Here is a 23,171-nt window from a genome sequence, read left to right on the forward strand (position 1 = left end):
AGTCTGTCATTTCTCCCTAAAGAGAATTTTTTCCTTTCTCCTTATAGAAAGGGGCACAGAAGGGGTTGGTTAGTCTGTCATTTCTCCCTAAAGAGAAGTTTTTCCTTTCTCCTTACAGAAAGGGGGACAGAAGGGGATGGTTAGTATGTCATTTCTCCCTGATGGTTAGTATGTCATTTCTCCCTGAAGGAATGTTTTCCTTTCTCCTTATAGAAAGGGGCACAGAAGGGGATGGTTCGTCTGTCATTTCTCCCTAAAGAGAAGTTTTTCCTTTCACTTTACAGAAAGGGGCACAGAAGAGAGTGGTTAGTCTGTCATTTCTCCCAAAAGGAAAGTTTTTCCTTTCTCCCTATAGAAAGGGGCACATATGGGGATGGTTAGTCTGTCATTTCTCTCTACAGAGAGGTTTTCATTTCTCCTTACAGAGAGAGGCACAAAAGGGGATGGTTAGTCTGTCATTTCTCTCTAAAGAGAGGTTTTCATTTCTCCTTACAGAAAGAGGCACAAAAGGGGATGGTTGGGCTGTCATTTCTCCCTAAAGAGAAGTTTTTCCTTTCTCCTTATAGAAAGGGCACAAAAGGGGATGGTTCGTCTGTCATTTCTCCCTAAAGAGAAGTTTTTCCTTTCTCCTTAGAGAAAGGGGCACAAAAGGGGATGGTTAGTCTGTCATTTCTCCCTAAAGGGATGTATTTCTTTTCTCCTTATAGAAAGGGGCACAGAAGGGGATGGTTAGTCTGTCATTTCTCCCTAAAGAGAAGTTTTTCCTTTCTCCTTATAGAAAGGGGCACAGAAGGGGATGGTTAGTATGTCATTTCTCCCTAAAGAGAAGTTTTTCCTTTCCCCTTATAGAAAGGGGCACAGACGGGGATGGTTAGTCTGTCATTTCTCCCTAAAGGAAATTTTTCCTTTCTCCTTATAGAAAGAGGCACAGAAGGGGATGGTTAGTCTGTCATTTCTCCCTTTTCTCCCTATAGAAAGTGGGACAGAAGGGGATGGTTAGTCTGTCATTTCTCCCTACAGGAAAGTTTTTCCTTTCTCCTTATAGAAAGGGGCACAGAAGGGGATGGTTAGTCTGTCATTTCTCCCTAAAGAGAAGTTTTCCTTTCTCCTTATAGAAAGGGGCACAAAAGGGATGGTTAGTCTGTCATTTCTCCCTAAAGAGAAGTTTTTCCTTTCTCCTTATAGAAAGGGGCACAGAAGGGGATGGTTAGTCTGTCATTTCTCCCTAAAGAGAAGTTTTTCCTTTCTCCTTATAGAAAGGGGCACAGAAGGGGATGGTTAGTCTGTCATTTCTCCCTAAAGAGAAGTTTTTCCTTTCCCCTTATAGAAAGGGGCACAGACGGGGATGGTTAGTCTGTCATTTCTCCCTAAAGGAAATTTTTCCTTTCTCCTTATAGAAAGAGGCACAGAAGGGGATGGTTAGTCTGTCATTTCTCCCTAAAGAGAGGTTTTCTTTTCTCCCTATAGAAAGTGGGACAGAAGGGGATGGTTAGTCTGTCATTTCTCCCTACAGGAAAGTTTTTCCTTTCTCCTTATAGAAAGGGGCACAGAAGGGGATGGTTCGTCTGTCATTTCTCCCTAAAGAGAAGTTGTTCCTTTCTCCTTAGAGAAAGGGTCACAGAAGGGGATGGTTAGTCTGTCATTTCTCCCTAAAGAGAAGTTCTTCCTATCTCCTTATAGAAAGGGGCGGAGAAGGTGATGGTCAGTCTGTCATTCCTCCCAAAAGAGAGTCGTCCCCTTCTTCCTCAAAGGTTGGGGAATGGTAGGCTGTCCTTTCCTTTCTCCTTGGATGACGAGTCTGTCATTTCCCAATAGTGTCCCTCCTGTCCCCTTGGAAATATTCTGTCATTCCTCCCTAAAGAAGTCTTTCCTTTCTCCTTAGAGGAGGATTCTGTCATTTCCCAAAATGTCCTTCCCGCTGCCTTGGAAATAGTCTGTCATTCCTCCCTACAGAAGTGTTTCCCTTCTCTTTAAAGTGAGGGAGTATTTAGTCTGCCATTTTTCCTTAAAAAAGGAGTGTATTTCCTTTCCCACTGAAGAAGAGTTGTTTGTCATTCCTCCCTAGAGAGGAATGTCTTTCCTTTTTCCACAGAAGGGATTGGAATGATAATCTAACATTCCTCTCCTGAAGAAGGGTTTATTTGCATACTCCTTGGGAGAAACCTTACATTACCTTACAGACCTTACACTTTATTTGGGTTGCCCCAGGTCCCTCAGTGTGAAGCACCTCTGATGTCTACCAGAGAATTGCTAATGCATTTTCCGGTATATTTTGCATCTTCCAATCTTGGATGGTCTGGGATGCAGCTTAGATATTTGTCGAGCTTACTCTGAAACACATCTATGTTCACTCCTGATATGTTCCTCAGATGAGCTGGTAACGCACTGAATAGATGCTGCATTATCGATGCTGGTGCGTAGTGGATTAATGTCCTGTGTGCTTTCCTTAGTTTTCCTGGTACAGTTTTGGGCACTATTAATCTACCTCTGCTTGCTCTTTCTGATATTTTTAGCTCCATGATGTTTTCTGTAATTCCTGCTATCTGTTTCCATGCCTGTATTATCATGTAGTGTTCTCTTCTCCTTTCGAAACCATATAATTTTAAGAATTGTAGTCTTTCCCAGTAGTCAAGGTCCTTAACTTCTTCTATTCTAACTGTAAAGGACCATTGTACACACTATTTGTACAATATCCTTTTGGTAGTGTGGGTACCATATCATATTGCAATATATATTCAAGTGCCGAACAACATTTCCATTTTTGCTTTGCATTTTGCCAATAGTATTGCTATTTGATCATTGCATAACATATTCCTATTCAATATCACACCAAGGTCTTTAACTGCTTCCTTATTTGTGATTGTCTCGTTATTAGGTCCCCTAAATGCATATAGCATTCCTTCTTTATCACCATAATTTATTGACTTAAATTTATCAGAGTTAAATACCATCCTATCTACCTCTGCCCATTCATATATATTGTTAGGGTCTCTTTATAGCGAGTTCCTATCTTCATCACAAGTAATTTCTCTTCTTATTCTTGTGTCATCGGCGAAACTTCTATCTACAGAGTCCTTAACAGTACTGTCTATGTCTGCAATCATAATAACAAACAGCAATGCAGCTAACACTGTACCTTGTGGCACACTGGATATTACCTTAACTTAATCCGATTTCTCATCGCTTTCAATCACTATCTGTTTTCTGTTTTGCAAAAATTCTTTTATCCATCTTCCGACTTTGTCCACAATATTATGTTTTCTAATTTTTTTCGCTAATATATTATGGTCTACCTTGTCAAAAGCTTTTGCAAAGTCTAGGTAAACCACATCGGTATCTTTTTCGTTTATCATGTTTTTATATATGTTTTCATGGTAGACTAACAGTTGAGTTTGTGTACTTTTTCCAGGTACAAAACCATGTTGTCCTACATTAAACGAACTATTTTTCATTAAATGTTTCATTATATTTTTCTTCATTACCCTTTCATACACTTTCATAATAAGTGATGTTAGATTCACAGGCCTATAATCACTTGCCTCTAGTCTTGATCCACTTTTGAAAATAGAGGTAATATATGCTAATTTATGTTCATCATAAATCTTGCCTGTATCTACACTTTGTCTTAATAATATTGCAAGCAGCTTTGCGACAGAATGAACTACTTTCTTTAACAAAATGGCAGGGGCACCGTTTGGTCCGGCTGCTGATCCATTTTTAATTTCATTAATAGCCTACACAATATCAGCTTCATTAATATCTATGTCCAATAAATATTCACTATTTTCATCTCTTATTTCTGTATCATTATCTTCATTATCAATTCTAGGTGTAAATTCTCTCTTATATCTTTCTGCTAATATGTTGCATATTTCCTTTTTTTCATTTGTTAATCGCCCTTCAATTCTTAGAGGGCCTATTTCTACTCTTCTTTTATTCATCTTTTTTGCATATGTGAGTAGAATATTTTGGGGTTTTACTTGATATTTTGTAGGGTCTTTTCTTCTAAGTCCCATTTTTCATTTTCTTTTGATTGTATATTCTTTGTTCTGCATTTTCTATTTCACTTTTTAGTTCCATCACTTTCCATGCATTCTTTTCTTTTGCAAGATCTTTTTTCCACTTTCTGATTTCCTGGAACAAGATCCTTCTGTCTCTTGGTATGCATGACTAATGTTTACTTTTCTTCTTCGGTATATATTTATCCACTATTTTCTCTAATATTTTATATAACATATCCATATTTACCTGTATATTGTTGCTTACGAATATGTTTTCCCAGTCTTTGTTTAATTCTTCATTTATTTCTGACCATTTTATATTCTTACTATAGAAATTGTATTTTCCATATCCTTCCCACTTTTTCGTCTCTTGCTTATCTCTGTTTTCTCTTGCTTTGGAATGGACTGTTAATTCTAAGAGATTATGGTCTGAAATACTCGTATTATACACTATTATTTCTTTAACATAATTCGCCTCCTTCACAAATACTGTCTAAAATATTATCCTTTCTTGTTGGCAGGTGATTTATTTGCCGAATGTTATGTTCTAGTAGCATGTCTAATAGCTTTTCAGATTGCCTCTTATCTTCTGCGCTACTATTACTCTCTTTTAAATATATAAATACAACCACAGTTTCCTATTCGTTCTTGCCAATGTATGAAAGGAGAGTTAAAGTCTCCGGATAGGAGTATAGTCCAGTCTTTGTGATTTCTACATATATCATCCAATTTGTCTATTATGATGTCAAACTCTTTAGTATTAGGGGGTCTGTATATTACGATGTTCACTAATTTCTCAGATTCAAATTCTACCGCTATTAATTCACATTTTGTGTTACTATATTTCTCACAGTTTTTTCCTTGATTTACGTCTCTCCCATATATTGCCGTTCCCCCTTGATTCCTATTTTTCTTTCTGATCTATAAGTTTGGAAACCCTTTATCTGATCATCATTACCAGTCCCTTGGGAATACCAGGTTTCACTTATATTCATTATATCTATTTTTTCAGTTTGGGTTAGTTCTTCTGAGAACTCTGTTTTTCTTTTTGAGTTACTCGAAACTAAACCCTGCACATTCATCACTATGATGGTTTGCATGTTATCCCCATTATCTAATATGGGTAATAATAAGGATTTTCCCATGTCTCTTTCCTGTTCTGATATGTTGCTCTTTTCATCATTTCCAGAAATTCGGACATTAAAAAATCCAACTTTTCCAATATATTTGACCTTCCATCTTCATATTTTATTCATTTTGTGTTTGTATCTACATTTATCCCCGTATCTGCACCATCCTCTGACATTGTAGATACATTGCTTGTTCCTTGCATTGTACCTCGGTGCTGATGCCTCATATCATGATGCTGACATTTCATAACGTGGTGTTGGCTTGCTTTTTTCCTTCATCTCATGTTCTTTGTTCCTTTCTTTATTTGCTTCATTTTTACTTTGATTTTTAATATGTATTTGATTTTGATTTTTGTTCTTCATGGCTACAGGATGCATATATCTACATTTTTTGTTGAACCTACATCCTTTTCCTTCTCTCAAGTTTTTCCATATTTTTGGATGTAGACTGCTGCATTCATCCTCACAGCCGTCTAGATATGCATATTTGCCATAAATCTCATAATAGTGACATATCTTGGGATGCTTGTGGTAACATCTTTCACCGAATCTACAATTCCCTCTTTTCAAAAGGGTGCAGACTGTCTTTCTTTTCTTGCTCTTTCCCATCAGTATGAAGATCTGGGCACAACCTCTTTGGGATTTTATTTTGTGTTATCACGCCATAATTTATTTCCTCGTATGTATGCTGCTGTATTGCCTCATAAGTAGAATCTATGAGTTTCTCTGCACCCATACTCTTATCCTGTTCTTTGTTCTCATTATCTTTTTCTATCTCTTCAATCTTATTTTCTTCTTTTCCATTTTTCTCCTCTTCCTCTTCCTCATCTTCTTCATCCTCTACTATTTGCACATTAAGGCTTGATTTAATAACATTGTCTATCCATACTAGGCATGTTGAGCAAAATACTCTTGTGTCCTTATTTTTATTTCGCTGGACTTCTGCACACGTAGGATGAGTAGGTACGTGGCATGCATAGTATTTCCTGATCAGGTTTTGTGGATTTACAATGCTATACCACATATTACATACTGGGTGTTTTGAAATTAGAGCCCCTCCCCCCTCCACTTCACAGAACAAATGGAAAGTTATGAAGTTTTCTACTATAGCCTATCTCCAAGTACATTATTTTAAGTTTCTATTAAGCTATTTTTAATTTTACATTTCTTGTATTTTCAGACCGAGTGACAGAGTTAGATACACCCATGGCTAACGACTCGGAGGAATTCAGATGGATTGACCGAATCCAGGCTATAATCTTCAGAGAGGCCAGGGATGCTGGCGCATCCTTCATCTCACGTTCTTGGATAGCTAAATACATTAAAAGAGATGAATCCTTTGTTAAAAGAAACTGGAACAAAAATCCATATGACTGTCATCGCAAAAAGAGCGAGAATCTTGGAAGGCCTGAAGTCCTTTCTCAGGAGTCAAAAGACATCATAGCTGAGGCAGTGGGTAGACCAAGAAAGTCTTTACGTAAATTGGCACTTGAACTAGAAACAAAAAGGGGAAAGAAGAGAAGTTATAGTGCTGTATGAGTATATCGTGAGTTGAAAAAATCTGGTATCAAGCCATTTCATGTTATCATCAAGCCCAACATCACTCAGCAACAGAGAGAAGACCATGCATGGTTTTGTGGTTTATTTCTTAAAGATTGGGATGAAGCTGACTTTCTCTATGTTGCCACATCAGATGAATTCTTCATTTACACAGTCAGGAAGCCAAATCATAAAAATGACATAATTTGGGCTGCAAAGTTGGATGATATCAGCGATGAAATGCGCTATCGCCAAGTTGTGAAATTTCCTGAATGTTTGGGAATTTTTCTCTGTTTCACAGCCAAACAGTTAATGTGGATCATCAAAGAAAAAGGACAGTCATGGAATGGCGAATACTTCAGAGAAACTGTGCTTACTGGTGGAGTAATTCCTTTCCTCAAAGATCCTGAAAATGTGTTATCTGTTGAAGAAGTCACATTTTTGCATGATAAGGCACCATGTTTCAAGGCTCTTCAGACAAAGGAGCTGCTTCAAAACAGTGGTATCGATTCTTCTCGTCAAGTGAATTTCCAGGTAGCTCCCCTGACCTTAAAGTGTGTGAAAACATTGGTACTATCTTAAAGGATCGTGTTGAAGCGCCCACAGTGGACTATGATGGTATACCAAGGCTCGACGACCTGCGAAGAGAGGTGACTGAAGTGCTCAGGGAAATGGAGTTTGAGTCTCAGCTTTTTTGCGATTTGCTGAAATCATACCCCTCAAGAATGCAGGCTGTGGTACAGGCAGATGGAGGCCACACAAAATAATAAATATTCAGAGAGAAACTTAAATATATACCTGTTCTGAATTACTTTTGTTTTTGTCCATATCAATTTTAGTTTATGCTGTAGAGGGGGGTGCTCTAATTTCGAAACACCCTGTAGATTACATGTTTCAGGCATTCGTTTTCCTATTGCATCAATCAGTATATTCACTATATTCACCTTATTAATTTTCTTTGTTGGAATGTGTTGATTGATTAAATTTTCTTTATAAGTCTCTTAATCACTTGAAATTTCTTTGGTACTCCCTCAATTATTTTCATTATGTTTTCTGCAGACTTGTTCCAGTTTGAAGGATCATGTCCTTTCAATATGTCTGTGAATAATTTTGCATCTTTTTGGTTGGAGTTGTTATTGATCTCAACGATAAGAAACCCTAGCTCCCTGTTTGCCAAGTCATCATATTGGTAATCTGCAAGGCAAGCAACGTTCCTCCATTTCTTACCACTGTTGTTGCTAGATACTTCCATGATGTTCAATTTTTAATAATTCACTGGAAAAAAACAACTTAGTCAATGCTTTATCGTGCTATTCTGACATTAATCTAATCACCGACAGTTCACAAACACTTCTAGCTATAGGTCTTATATGCGTGATATCGAGTTGATTATTCAGACCAAGAACGAATATGTTTCACCGAGAGAATGTCACATGAAAAAGAGTATTAGGCTTTCCTTCCTTAAAAGAAGAGCCTCTTTCTTTTGTCCTAAGAAAGGGGACCGTGGTGGTCTGTCATTACTCCTTTAAGTGGAATGTCTTTGCTTTCTACTTGGAGGAAGGTTGTAGCTTTCCACTCCCCTTGAAGAGGATTTTCTTTCCTTTCCCTTGGGAAATGGGAAGGATTATTCTGATCCCTCCCCCCTCTCAAGAGCAGTGTCTTTCCCTTTTCCTTATAGAGGGGGTATTCTGTCAGTCCTTTCTCCTTACAGGGGGAAGTCTTTTCCTTAAAATGGGTATTAGTATTTTCTGTAACTTCTTCTTCAAGCGGAGTCTAACAAATTTCCTTGAGGGATAATGTCTGAAAGCCCCTCCCGTTCAATCAAGTGCCTGTTAAATTCACTCAGCTTTCATCTTGTTTCCATAAGGCTTGAGCAAACGGAGGGGCATCAGATTTGTGGTTCCATCGGCCACCAAAATAATTGGAAAATATTTCTAATCATAGTCAGTCTCAAATTACAACAAAAAAAGGTCAGTTTATCATAGTCTCCATTTCTTCAACATTTCCTCTGAGCAGTGTGGGAACAGTTCTTTGACACACGTTCTAGTCATGATTTCTGAAGGGTGCGTAAAGCAGCTCTTCTACGTAAAAACTTTGGCCATTTCCACAGAATATTACAAGACCAATTTTTCCCTATTTTCTCAGAATGCTACCACCTGTTCCTCATCATAAATTCGAGCCATTTCCTCAGAAAGTAACTTGAGCAGTTTCTCACCAAAAAATATTTAAAAAAGGCTTGGCTATACGAGTCCTGTAAATCTAGAAACGTGACTCAGTGATCTCATTAAACTACCGCAAAGTCCATAAATTCAATGCAACATAAAAATGACCAAGTCTTTAACTACATTTCTGCCATAAGTCTCGATAGTTTGTCTATCCAGCGTTACGAAAAACTTCAGGCAATCTCCAAACAAACAAAAACTTGGACCAGTTTTGATGTACAAACAAGCTGTGCACAAATTCTGATATCCCCAAAATTCACACTAGAGGCAAAGTGAACTTTATCATTTAAGCTTTAAGTCTCTCTCTCTCTCTCTCTCTCTCTCTCTCTCTCTCTCTCTCTCTCTCTCTCTCTCTCTCTCTCTCTTTAATTCTTTGATCTCCCTTTAAGTACGTAAATGTTCGCAGAGAAAAGCAGCTATACATTGGGGGTATATGTAAATTAGTAAACAGATTTATGAAAACAATTAACATATAAAACATGTTATATATACATATAAATATATATATATATATATATATATATATATATATATATATATATATATTATATATATATATATATATATATATATACATATATATACATATATATATATATATATAATATATATATAAATTTATATACATATATATATATACACATACATATATATGTACTGTATTTATAATTTATTTATAGTATATACATGTATATACAGACAGGTGTGTTAGCGCATGTATACACGCCTGTAATAAACTGGCTTTCACAAGAGTGATGTAAAAACAACGTCGCCCAACATATGCAATGAATTCTTCGTTCCCCGATTCCATATTATATTCAGGTGCATTTAGCTTTGAAACTCAAAACGCTCCCAATCCCCTACATAAGTAAATAAACATATACTATTCAGAGCATGACAATAAGCTGGATTCCGACATCCTAAGGACCTCGAACGCTTGGGAGCTTCACCGCACCAGCCTTTTAAATGGTTATTTATCACAAACCTTTTAAGCATAGACATATATATATATTTTTTTGTCATCCAGTGATCGACAAGATAAATGGCACCCTGAATATTCATGAGGCAGCGCTTAAAGGACGCAGGCGATCCATCAGGCAACAGGAAGGCTGACTTGTTTGCATACATAAATACATATAAATATATATAATTTCATGGAGGTACAGATCTACACGTATAGATTTATATTTATTCTTTCATAAACCCACACACGCAAACTGACGTACCCACAAGTGTGTAAAGGGAGTATTCCTACAAGTGAAAATGAAACGAACCCACAAGTGTCTAAAGAGAGTATGTACGTTTACATAAAAATAAAAATGTTAACACTAAATGGTTTGTTGGCAAAGGCACAAGCCTCCGGCCGGGACGCTACCGCCAAGTTTAATACTGGTCCCCTCTAAGACAGGACGGTGTGGTAAGATATGAGGTCCCACTCTGGCCAAGGCCATCCGTCTCTCTCTACAGAAATGCCCAGAGCCAAGCAGTTCTCAGAATCCCCAGACATTAATCTAACTCAGTTTTAAGTTAGATGGTGGACTTCTGTGGTAATAATATCAGTTTTACGTATGATTTTTAAGCTCATATTGGATATACTTTTTTTTCCTGTTCACTTATGAAATTTTAAGGTCTTGATGCTTATCTACCGTCTGAGAGGTACCGCCTATCATCTACCATCCACAGTCTCATCCAAGGAACCAAGGTGATTCCCCTTTTATATTCGACTTTACATTATAAAGGTGGGCTAACGGACTCTCAAGTTATTATTCTCTCCTTTTGCAATCACTCATTTACATTTCTCTGTCAAGCTTCATTATTTCTTAGGGCGAGATTCTGCCTCCATCTCACCCACTTGCTTAATCTCTCTACAAACGTGATTCCAATTCAAACCACACGCACTGGATCCATTCCATTCATGATCGTGTGATCTGGATGGTACAGAGACCAAGTCTTTTTTTATCTGCTCTGTGGAAGTATTGATGAAACACCCATAAAATATTTCTCATTTTATACCCTTGCATTTAGGGACATGAAAAATATCGTGCTTACCGCAGACATCTCGAGTGGAGAATCTCCAGAAAGGGTTCCTTCATTGTTTTCTAAAAAGATGTCAGGATCCTTTCTGTCAAACTCGGTACAATTTATCGTCGTTTTAGAACCGCATTCTTGCAAAACATGGAAATTATGGATTACATCAGATTCAAGGAGCCCTGTAAGTGCCAACAGCAACGATAACAAGACTACCTTGATCTTCCTTGCGCTCTCCACGGTTGCCGAGAAGTTGGTCTTCAGCCCCCTAATCAAGACACTGGGTCTAAAAGACTGTTCTCTGACATGCATACGTTTGTGGGAGACATATCTTAATACTTGTAATGCTCCTTTGCATTGGAAAAGATTCAACCTTGACAGCCTTGTTAAAATTAACATCAAAAATGCTATTTCCGCATTATAGACCATATCAGTTAAAAGATTCAAAGTTTTAAATATATATATATATATATATATATATATATATATATATATATATATATATATATATATATATATATATATATATATATATATATACTGTATATTTGTATATGTATATATATTTACATAAAACTTTGATTTTTTAAAGATTCAAAGTTTATATATATATATATATAATATATATATATATATATATATATATATATATATATATATATATATATATATATATATAACTTTGAGCCTTTCAACTGATATGGTCTATAATGCGAAAATAGCACTATCAATTATTTTAACAACGCTCTCAAGGTTTAAACTTTCCCAATCTAAAGGAGCATCACAAGTATCAGCCAAGTTACCTCCCACAAATGTATTCATGTCAGGAAACAGGCGTCTAGACTCAGTGTACTTGTTTTGGAGCTTGAAAATCAACTATTCAGCAACCGTAACACGTGCCAGAAGAATATGTGACGTTGGCACTTTTAACCATGACAAAAAAAAAAAACCAAGACATATTGTTCTGTTTACGACGTAAACCATAACTTATATCCATACATACATAAATAATAAGACACACATACACTCGTATATATATATATATATATATATATATATATATATATATATATATATATATATATATATATATATATATATATATATACACATATTTGCATGGTGCAAATAATGTATATATCTGACATTTAATTTAAGGAATATATTTTAAAGCATTATAACATTTTATTTACTTTTGGGAATATATATATATATATATATATATATATATATATATATATATATATATATATATATATTTTTTTTTTTCAGAAGTAAAAAGTACTACAATGCTTTAAAAAATACTCCCAAAATCAAATATCAGACATACACGTTACTTGCACTATGCAAACTAAGCGAATCTGCCTTTCCAGTAACATGTAGTCTTATAATATCAGTAACATCTATTCTAACTTCAAAGTCTACAGTATCCGAAAAAAGGAGAAAGTCATGAGTCTCTATTAAGAACTTGCTGAGCAATTCACGTCTTAGATCGGTCTACGCAAAGTTACTTTTACCGCACGGCTATTCATTTCAGTGTCATTAGAAAGCTGAATAGTGGTGATTCATCTTAGCAAGTTCATGAAAGCAGCTGAATTAGAACATAAATCACTTACGAGAGCGGGGAAAATATCATAATCACTGTATTTATAATGTTACGTCGAGATCAGAAAAAGATTACGAATTAAACGGCCGAATTATGAGCTAGAATTGACAGAAAACTTGAATTTATTGACTGCTGTAGCAAAAATATTCATGAGAAATAAAGCAATTAATATAATTATATTTTTACACCACGTATTACTAAGAAAACTTGTCTCTCCTATGATATATATAATTTTATGTTACTGATAGTAATCACTGCCCAGTTTTCATCGGCAGTATAAGGGCAAGATAATGATCGTTTTCAACTCGAACTGATCTTTTACCTCCAATAATCAATAGTCTAGGCAGCCGTGAGCTAAATAAGTAGTTAACGTGTTGTACATGTTATACTTCACATCTCGTAAGAACGATGAAATAAAAAAATTATTTAAAAGTTACCGTCATTTTGACGACACGAGTAAACCACCAAATATATATATATACTGTACATACATACATATATGTATATGTATATGTGAATATACATATATATATCATTCATAACACGGGTGTTGGATATATTATATATATATGATTTCATTCATAACACGGGTGTTGGAAGTTATGCACTTGATTTCGCTCACAGATTTTTTTCAGCAAATGGCAGCAAAGCTTATTTATTTTTTTTTTTTGTGGTGTATACTCCCAGAACCAGGGGTCTTTCAGTAAAACTATAGGAATTTTTTTTTTTTTTGCTAGGGGCATGACTGGTGCTAATCCTCATTAGTTCAAATGGCATACACCACAGCTTTGCTTATTCCGATTTATATTGCAACTTATTTGTTCATATATTTCCGTTAGTCGTATGATATTTGGTTTGTTATTCTCTCTTTTCTAATGCTTTCAACGTATTTAAATTAACTTCCCTATAACGCTGCGTCTTAAGGTTGTTCGTCATAAGTGATACCAGATTAATAATAATAATAATAATAATAATAATAATAATAATAATAATCAAAATTTTCCTTCAAAATAATCACCAATTTCTGTGGCTTGTATTTTCCAATTCTCCCACCTTCATAAAGGATTGTGTTCAAATTTTCCTCTACGATCACCACTGACCCTTCAACATTTTTCTGTGAAAGACCTGGGTTGATCCCAATGTGAGTTTTATTTCTGTTCCACACGTGAGTCAATTACTCCCACCTAAAAGGAATTATTCGGATGAAATTATAAAGGATGGTGTCAGTTGGGTGAAACTTGCTATACTGCGTTGACAAACAAGATTTTTTTACGACTTGTGTGGTTCAGCTGGCAACGCCCTTCTTTCAATTGAAAGACCTTCGATGAATCACTATATATATATATATATATATATATATATATATATATATATATATATATATATATATATATATATATATATATATATATATATATATACATACAAAGGGCAAGGGCGCTACAGTGTAATATGAATATACTATTTAAACGTTGAAACCATATATTTCGGGCACTTGCTTCAGGTCTTTCAACAGAAAGACCTGGGTTTCGATCCCAAATAGTGTGAGACAGAAATTATATTATATATTCCATATATATATGTATATATATATATATTGTTAGACTTGTTCTATGGGCAATTGTGTTTTTTATTTGGCTAATCTTCCATTTTCACGTTGTTGACTCAGAAGGAATTATTCGGATGAAATGAGAACTTTTGAGTCAACTGGAGTCACCGGTGTTTGGGCCCAGACTGGAGCAGCGCACCAACGAAGATGGTTGTTTGTTGGCTGCAGGTGGAGACCCTGTCGGCAGTTTTGGCTCGGGTGCAGTGGCCAGGTCCTTTGTATTTTGCCTGACGGCCATGGAAAATACGGCCTTGTCGTTAGTTGGTACATCAAGATGGCTTTTTTATTTAAGCTCCAACTTCTTTTTTATAAAGAATACTGCTTTATTTTTGTGTTTCGGTTCATTTTGTTATGGTTTTCTTTTTTAAGATTATTAAGCCCTAATATTAATAAATCTATTTTTATAACCATTTCCTGAAAGACCAGTGTTCCTGTCGATTAGCCAGAGCAGCCCCAATAGTTTTTCCATCTATAAAGATCCTGTGTTTTTTTCTTAGAAAAACCTCATATAACATATATATATATATATATATATATATATATATATATATATATATATATATATATATATATATATATATATATATATATATATATATATATATATATATATATATATATATATATATATATATATATATATAGTATATATATTAAATATACAGTATATTATATATATATATACACATAAATGTATATATATTTATACACACACACACATTTATATATATCATTTCACTTTCTCATCTCGAAGCTGAGTCAGAACATAAATCATTTATGACAGCAGAAGTAGCAAATATCCTAATCAAAAGCCACCCCGCCATTACAAGAGCCGCCGCATTTATAAATACATGTGGCAAGGCTGGAAAAAATTACAAACAGAATGATTTAAAATCCTATTTTGCCGCTTGCACCTCCTCCATCACGCCCTGATTGCTATCAGCAATTGCACAGCCACACAAGTCCTGGACACAATAAGCCTGGTCGTCTGCTTCATCATTCCAGGCATTTAATTTTGTGAGAAAGCTGTTTGGCTTTCATGCTGTGTTGCCGATGGAATTTTTATTTGTTGTCAGTTTAACATTTTTCTTCTATAAGGATAACAGCAGGTCTAGCTACCTTTCTGTCTATCTGTCTCTCTATCTGTCAACCTCAATCAAGACAGAAAACAAGGTTAAGTCAGTAGATAGACAAGATGAATATATACATATTCACCTTGTCTATTCATTGTCTTATCCTTATTTTTTTGTTTGTTTCCTGTCTTGATTTAGGTTGATATATATATATATATATATATATATATATATATATATATATATATATATATATATATATATATGTTTATTTATCTATCTATATGCATATATATATATATATATACAGTCCTTCAAAAAGATTTCATCATGTCTTCATTTACAAAAAAATATGTATATAAACATATACATTTCCTATCCTCCTTTAGGTTGATATATATATATATATATATATATATGCATATATATATATATATATTGATCTATATGCATATATATGTATATATACATATATATATATATATATATATATATAAAATATAAATATATAAAACAAGTATTATCCAATCAGGTGTTGTACTTACTTCAAGGACGACCGTCACCCACAGGAGGTTGAAGGCGGCAAAGAGGGCGTACTCCGTCAGCGTGTCCACGGAAAGCACCAACTGCAGAAGGCCTAGGGCCGCCGGCAGGCCCAAAGCCATCGTGTAGTAGCCCAGGAAGCTGAAGTACATCGCTACCGACTCCCCGAAGTAGGATCTGATCTCCTCTGTCAGAGGGAAAAACCAAGGTTAAAAGTTCTGCATTATCAAGGTCAAAGGGTTAAGGGTCATCATTTGGAGGGTTATAAGCCCAAAGTTTGATCTTCAAATGGACAAAGGTCATACTCGGAAGGTCGTAGGGAAGTGTTTAAGTTACGAATACACAACCCAAGATCAAAATTATGAAATTTTCAAGAAAAAAAGTTCAAAGTATGAAGGTCACAAGGACAAGGGTCAAAACAGTGAAGCTTACAAGGACAAATTTCAAATTACGGAGGCCAAAACAACTCAGGTCAACACAATAAAGGTCACATGTGAAAGTCCATAATTAGGAAGAAGTCAATGTGAAAAACGTGAAAACCAAGAAGGTTGTGGCAGGAGTAGTCTGAAGATCTTCAGGGTCAAACTTAAGAAGGGTACAAGGTCAAAGGTTAAAATTACGATAATAGAGACAAACGTTAAAATAATGAAGATTTAATAGTAACTGAGGCCACGTGTTTCACATTATCGGGCATGACGTGTTACGTGCACATATCATATGTATAAGAGAGAGAGAGAGAGAGAGAGAGAGAGAGAGAGAGAGGAATGGAATATAGAGTTTAGGCTAAAGGTCAAGCACTGGGACCAATGAGGTCATTCAGCGCCGTAAAGGAAATTGAGAGTAGGTAGTTTTGAAAGGAGTAACGGGAGGAAAACATTACAGTTGCACTATGAAATAATTGTTAGAAGAGGGTGGAAGCAAGATGGAAGAAAGATAATAAGAATGGAAGTACAGTAAAATAAATGAAAAGGGTTGCAGCTAGGGGCCGAAGGGACGCTGCAAAGAACCTTTAGTAATGCCTACAGCGCACCCCATGAGGTGCACTGACGGCACTAACCCCCTACGGGGGAGAGAGACAGACAGACAGACAGACTGACTCATTACACTACTCGTTCTATACAGAATATACAAAAAGAGAATAGCAATATATATTTTTCACAACAAATATCCCCTTACAAACGGGGATAAACATGCAATATAAAAAAAAAAAAAATAGCATTCAAAGGTCCTGTTTCTCATTCAGATGCAGAAACACCAAAAATAACGCAAAACTAGGCAACTTCGTTACTTCCAGTAGTACATGCAACAAAATGCAAAGCCAAGCAACATGGTCACTTTCAGGGATGCTTGCTTATTTCATGCAAAAACAGCTAAACCATTCTTGAATTCAAAGAACTACTTAGCCCACAAATCTACTGTACGTAAAGCTGTTAAACCATTCTTGTGTCACCCTGGAAAACCTATGCTCTGAGGTTATCAGAAAAGGCTTATGTACTTATTTGAAGTAGTGGACATATCAGGTGATCACAATTCCCAAGTACTGTCTTGTAAAAAATAATATCTGCTTCATTAAGACCGCTGCTATCCTCGAAGTGATGACAACTGAATGTTAAGTAAGGACACATATCAAATATAATTCTAAAAGTATACGCCTGATCCCGACCTATTTTGGTGACGTAAAGTGCTGCAAACACACTATACTTTTATATGCATGTGTATGAGCATGTGTTAAGACACTTTAAACACAACTGTTCATGACTGCATAAAGGTACTGACCAATTATGCATAATCAGTAGTTAAGTGAATATAAGCAAAGGGCTTTTATATTAAGACTTCCCTCTTTAGTATCGGAAAGTCTCAGCCTCTTCGCTCAGGCATCTGTGGAAGTCTTATAATAACCAAATATTTCTCCAGTTAACAGTGTCCAGATTTTGTGATTCCGTCAATGGAGAGTTTTCCATCAAGGAAATTCAATAAACAGAACAATTAGGTCCGTGTTACAGCAAACAAGGCTCAATCAAGAGGTAAATCCAGCGTTTACTGACACCTATACTCAAGTAACTCTAAATCAGGCACGTTGCCAGTTTCCCAGTCGAAGATTGTAAATACAGGATCAGAATATCACGATTCGTTTAGATTTAAATACATGATTTCTGTAAAGTTCACAGACACACCACAAACGTTCTCGAATGCTGAAAAGATGTAATAAAGATATTATTCGGAATATTTCAAGTCACTTTGGATGAGGAAAGTAGACCTCCAATCACAATTGGACAATAAACCATTGTGGTCGTAATAGTTTTCAAATTTTTCACCGTGCACAGACAGCAAGATGGATCTGTAACTGATGTTGCCAAGGCAATTTTGCATACAGCTAAGGCAAGAAAATGTCCATCCATTTATATAAATAAAATGCAAGACGACGAATACAGCTATATTACAATGAACTTTTGAGCTCCTCTTCTGGGTAATTTACTCAAGTGTCCACGCGTTACTGAGTAAATCTCCACTTATAACAGCATAAACATCCATGTACGACCATTAAAGTATCAGTAAATCAAATGAAGGTAATGGACAGAGCTACGTTACTATTGATCTCAGGCTATTAATTCAAGTAACCTGCATATTCACTTAAGGATCAATGATTGAAGATGGATACTGTCCATATTAAGTGAAACAAAAAGGAAATCATATTAAGAGTGGCATTCTCGCTGCTCTTCGAGAAATTTCTTGCAGGGAAAAACGCATATTTGTTTAAAAATCCACGAGCACAGACGCATTATGCCCATGTTTAAAAAAGCTAGAACAATGCGGTCTACATTATAAGTGCTTTCAACGTTCCTCAGACCAGATCGAGTGGTTAGGCATGACTTGTTTCCTATTTTGCAAAAAAAAAAAAAAATGAAAATAAAATAAAATAAAATAAAATAAAAATAATATAAAATGACATAAAATGAATACTTTCATTTAACGATGCTGAAAACATGAGTAAAGCGCAGATAATAAATTACGATACACTTAAGAGAAACGATAAGAGAATTGTAGATAGGTCACAGAAAGAAAACATTAATAAGAAGAGCTTACAAAGATTAAAAATAAGACAAATGGTACAGAGCAATAACAGTTAATAAAGGAGGTCACAGAAGAGAGAGAAATTTAAAATACATAAGAGCAAACACCTGTACTGCTGAGCAGATTAAAAAAAAAAAAAAAAAAAAAGTAAATGAGAGATATCGATTTAAAACGCATAAAATGTGAATCTTTGGAGATCTACTTACAACGCCGAAAGATGGACACAAAACGTCATCTATAAATTAAAGCAAATCAGAAGACAAACTGGAATTGGCCAGACGGGAAAGAGAGAGAGAGAAAGAACTTGCTCCATAAAGATTAGAAAAGCGTTTAATCGCAAAATAAGAACAAGATCAATTTATCTGACAACATAAAATCAATGTAGCATACTTACTAGACCTGGGTATAAAGAATAACTCGTTATTTACGACTCAGAACACGAAATTGGGAAAAGAAAGTGCATCCCTCTTCAAGACCTTGATTTAATAAGCGAGATTCTTGCTCACCAGCATAATATGCAACAAAATAACAATATTATATTATCACAAGAGTCCCGTTCAATGTACACGATGTAAATTGAAAATTATCCAATAAAAATATGCCAACTTGGTGAATATATCTAAAACGAAAAAACAGAAAACCGAAAAAATATAAATGCACAAGTTGACATCATTTATATATTTTATGACAACTTGGCGGGAGGAGGAGGAGGAGGAGGAGGAGGAGGAGGAGGAGGAGGAGGAGGAGGAGGAGGAGGAGGAGGAGGAGGAGGAGGAGGAGGAGGAGGAGGAGGAGGAGGAGGAGGAGGAGGAGGAAGGCGAGGGGAGGGTAAGACGATGAAATGAGCAAGGCATAGATAATAAATTAGACTATTTAGGAAGACATTAAAGACCAACAAAAGAAATGTTAAGAGAAAGTTGCAGATGAGGTCAAAGAGAATAAAATGAATAAGATATAACGGCAAATCAATGAGTAAATATTGAGGCTTACAAAGATTAACAACAAGACATTTGATATATAAAGCAATAACAGTTAACAGATGAGGCCAGAGAAGCGAGAGAAATTTGAAACACGAAAGTGATAACACCTGCACTACTGAGCACAGACAGAAGAAAGGAAAAAAAAGGTGAATGAGAGATTTTGACTGACAGGAAATCAAAAAGCATAAAAGGTGGACACAAAACGCCATCTACAAGTCAGCTGAAGAAAACCAGAATAAAGACTGGAATTTAGCAGACGTAAAAAAGGGGGAGAACCAGCCCAATAAAGATTAGACCTGGATTTAAATAATACCATCGTTATTTAAGGTTCAAAACAAGAAAACGGGCAAAGAAAGCGTGTTCATTTCTAAATCCTTGGATTGATAAACAAGATTCTTATTCAACGTGTGGAAGTGAAACTACAGAAAACCAAAATGATCTTATTTCGAGAACCCTGTTTAATTTGTACACGAAGATGGAAAATGAAAAATTATCCGTGGTAATATGCCAACCTGATACCTTTCTTATCTAAACTGCAAAAAATGGAATATGAAAAAAATATACCCATTTATAATAAGAGAAGTCTAATAATTTTGCTATTTGGAGACTCAGTTACCAAAAATATAAAAATTATGGATAGATACGAAATGTAGTTTTAAATTGTTTAGGGAAGGTGAGGACCGAATTGAATTGAAAATAGAATCTAGGCCAAAGGCCAAGCACTGGGACCTATGAGGTCATTCAGCGCTGAAACGGAAATTGACAGTGAAAGGTTTGAAAGGTGTAACAGGAGGAAAACCTCAAAGCAGTTGCACTATGAAACAAATGTTAGGAGAGGGTGAAAAGTAAGATGGAAGAAAGAGAATACGAAAGGAGGTACAGTTAAAGTAACGAAAGAGGTTGCAGCTAGGGGCCGAAGGCACGCTGCAAAGAATCTTATGTGATGACTGCAGTGCACCGCATGAGATGCACTGACGGCGCTACTCCCCTACAGGGGGGAGGCTGAGGAGAAAATACTAAAAATTACAACCAGAAAAACGAACCTCGTTCTTCTTGAAAAACCCATTACCTAATGGACACAGAAGTTAGTTTAAATAAGTTTCAAGTGAGGCACGGGAAACAAAATAAAAAGATAATTTATCCATTTACAGGATTTCAGGTACTAAATATTAGGAAAATATAAAAGAAAAATTATCTACGAATACCAAATGCAAAAGTTAATTTCATCTTGTCATTTTAGAGACTGGAAAACTTTCTTTACAAGAGTCAATATATTCATCTTTGAGATCTATGAAAAATACTAAAAAAATAATCCACTTAATAGGAATGTGAAAGTTGACATCAGTTATCAATTTTCTGATAGGCTGGCGGGGGAAGGAGGAGGGAGAGGGGAGAGGGGAGAGGGGAGAGGGGAGGGGAGAGGGGAGGGGAGAGAGGGAAGAGGGGAGGGTATGGACGATGAAACGAATAAGGCACAGATAATAAATCATACTAATTGGAACGACTTCAAAGAGTAATACAGATACCAAAATGTAATTGCAGATGGGGTTAAAGAGATAAGAAAAATTAATAATAATAATAACGACCAATCAGAAAGCGATAATGACGCCAAGAAAGGTTTAAATGAGGGTCTGGACGGTGAAATGCCAATTGCACGAACGAGCAAGCAAGCACTCGAGACGCAGAGACTGGCGAGCCTTGTAAGTCTATTATCTTTACGCACCAATTATGTTGTTCTTGCGAGCGGGGACTCGTGTTCCAAGCATGGAGAGGTCGGCTGTAGTTGACCTCATCACCGGCTTCGAATAGTTACTTTCTTGTACTCTCCTGTCACCTTCCTTCTGCCTCTCTCAATATAATCCTTTGCTGTATGGTGATCAATTTATTTCTCCTCTTCGTATTTCGTCTTGATAATGTACTGTTTATTGTCTTTGTTGTATCTTCATCCGTATATGTCGAACTAGCTATATATATATATATATATTTATATATATATATATATATATATATATATATCTATATCTATATCTATATCTATATCTATATCTATATCTATATATATATATATATATATATATATATATATATATATATATATATATATATATATATATATATAAATAAGCATATACACATACAATCGTATAAGCACGAATTTTTAATCACGTCACCGTGATATTTATATACACAAAAGTTAACCTACAAACGCCGCGTTCTTATCCAATTCGCTCTGCCTCGGAAATAATACCGATGGGGAATTATGACAGATGAGTGGTTCGCCACCTGACAGGATCGAACTTCCGAACAGTGAGTACCAACGGCATTCAGTGGACGCTCTAAACCACCTGGCAGTTCCATCCTGTCAGGTGACGAACCACTTATCAATTATAATTCCCCTTCGGTATTATTTCCCAGGTAGAAACGACATTTGTAGAATTGTGTAAATGAATATATATATATATATATATAAATATACATTTGTAGCTTAATGTGTGTACATGAATATATATATATATATATATATATATATATATATATATATATATATATATATATATATATATATATATATTGATTGTTCTCCACATATGTTGATTGTTCTCCTGCAACGACTGCACCCGGATAGTTTGCCTCCACACACTGTAGTTTAAAACTCATTTTCGACATAGATTTTAAAAATCAGAAGATTTTCGGGACTGAAGTATTAAACTCAAATATTATTTCAAAAGGAAGACTGGCAATTAACCTTCGTTCATATTAAATATGCATGAATATGCTGTATGCCAGTTACAAAATCTAAAATACTATTCATACTGACCGTGTCTGTAATAGCTCAGACGCTGGACTGGTATCATTTATAGCTACTTTTTAGCCTTGACAAGATAAAGTATTCTGTTGGCATATATATATATATATATATATATATATATATATATATATATATATATATATATATATATATATATATATATATATATATATATATATATATATGCATAGTAGGACATTTGGATAGGAAGAACAGTTGGCTCATCATTGACCTATTCATTAATAGCTGCGCTTAGGGATCACCCATATCCCATCTTTTCTGGTTAAAAAGACACAAAAATAAAAACACTAATTAAAAGTTACAACGGAGCTTACAGATTTAAAATGCTTTAAAGATTGAAAAAAGACAATGATAAAACCAGAAATAGATTACCTTCAGTAGTAAAGTCCAGAGGACGAAAGTTTGATAAGAGTAAACAAGGTTAGAAAGTAAACAAGAGCAGGGGAGGGGTACTAGGCTATGAATAAGGGGGTAGGAGTTGAATGATTATTAAGTGATGGAACAATTCTCTTGATAACCAAGGATTCTAAAATATTAA

At 35.2% G+C, this 23,171-nt stretch overlaps 1 protein-coding gene across 8 annotated transcripts in view; it reads right to left on the reverse strand.

Annotated features, from left to right (window-relative positions):
- Axs (Abnormal X segregation) overlaps positions 1 to 23,171 on the reverse strand; it is a 259,532-nt gene that overhangs the window by 122,594 nt on the left and 113,767 nt on the right. For all 8 annotated transcript variants that reach the window (XM_067089603.1, XM_067089601.1, XM_067089598.1 and 5 more), the window contains one exon: positions 15,754 to 15,938. In XM_067089603.1, coding sequence (XP_066945704.1) covers positions 15,754 to 15,938 — 185 coding nt within the window. The remainder of the gene's footprint in view (positions 1 to 15,753; positions 15,939 to 23,171) is intronic.

Source organism: Macrobrachium rosenbergii, chromosome 46 (genome assembly GCF_040412425.1).
Source record: "Macrobrachium rosenbergii isolate ZJJX-2024 chromosome 46, ASM4041242v1, whole genome shotgun sequence".
NCBI lineage: Eukaryota > Metazoa > Arthropoda > Malacostraca > Decapoda > Palaemonidae > Macrobrachium > Macrobrachium rosenbergii.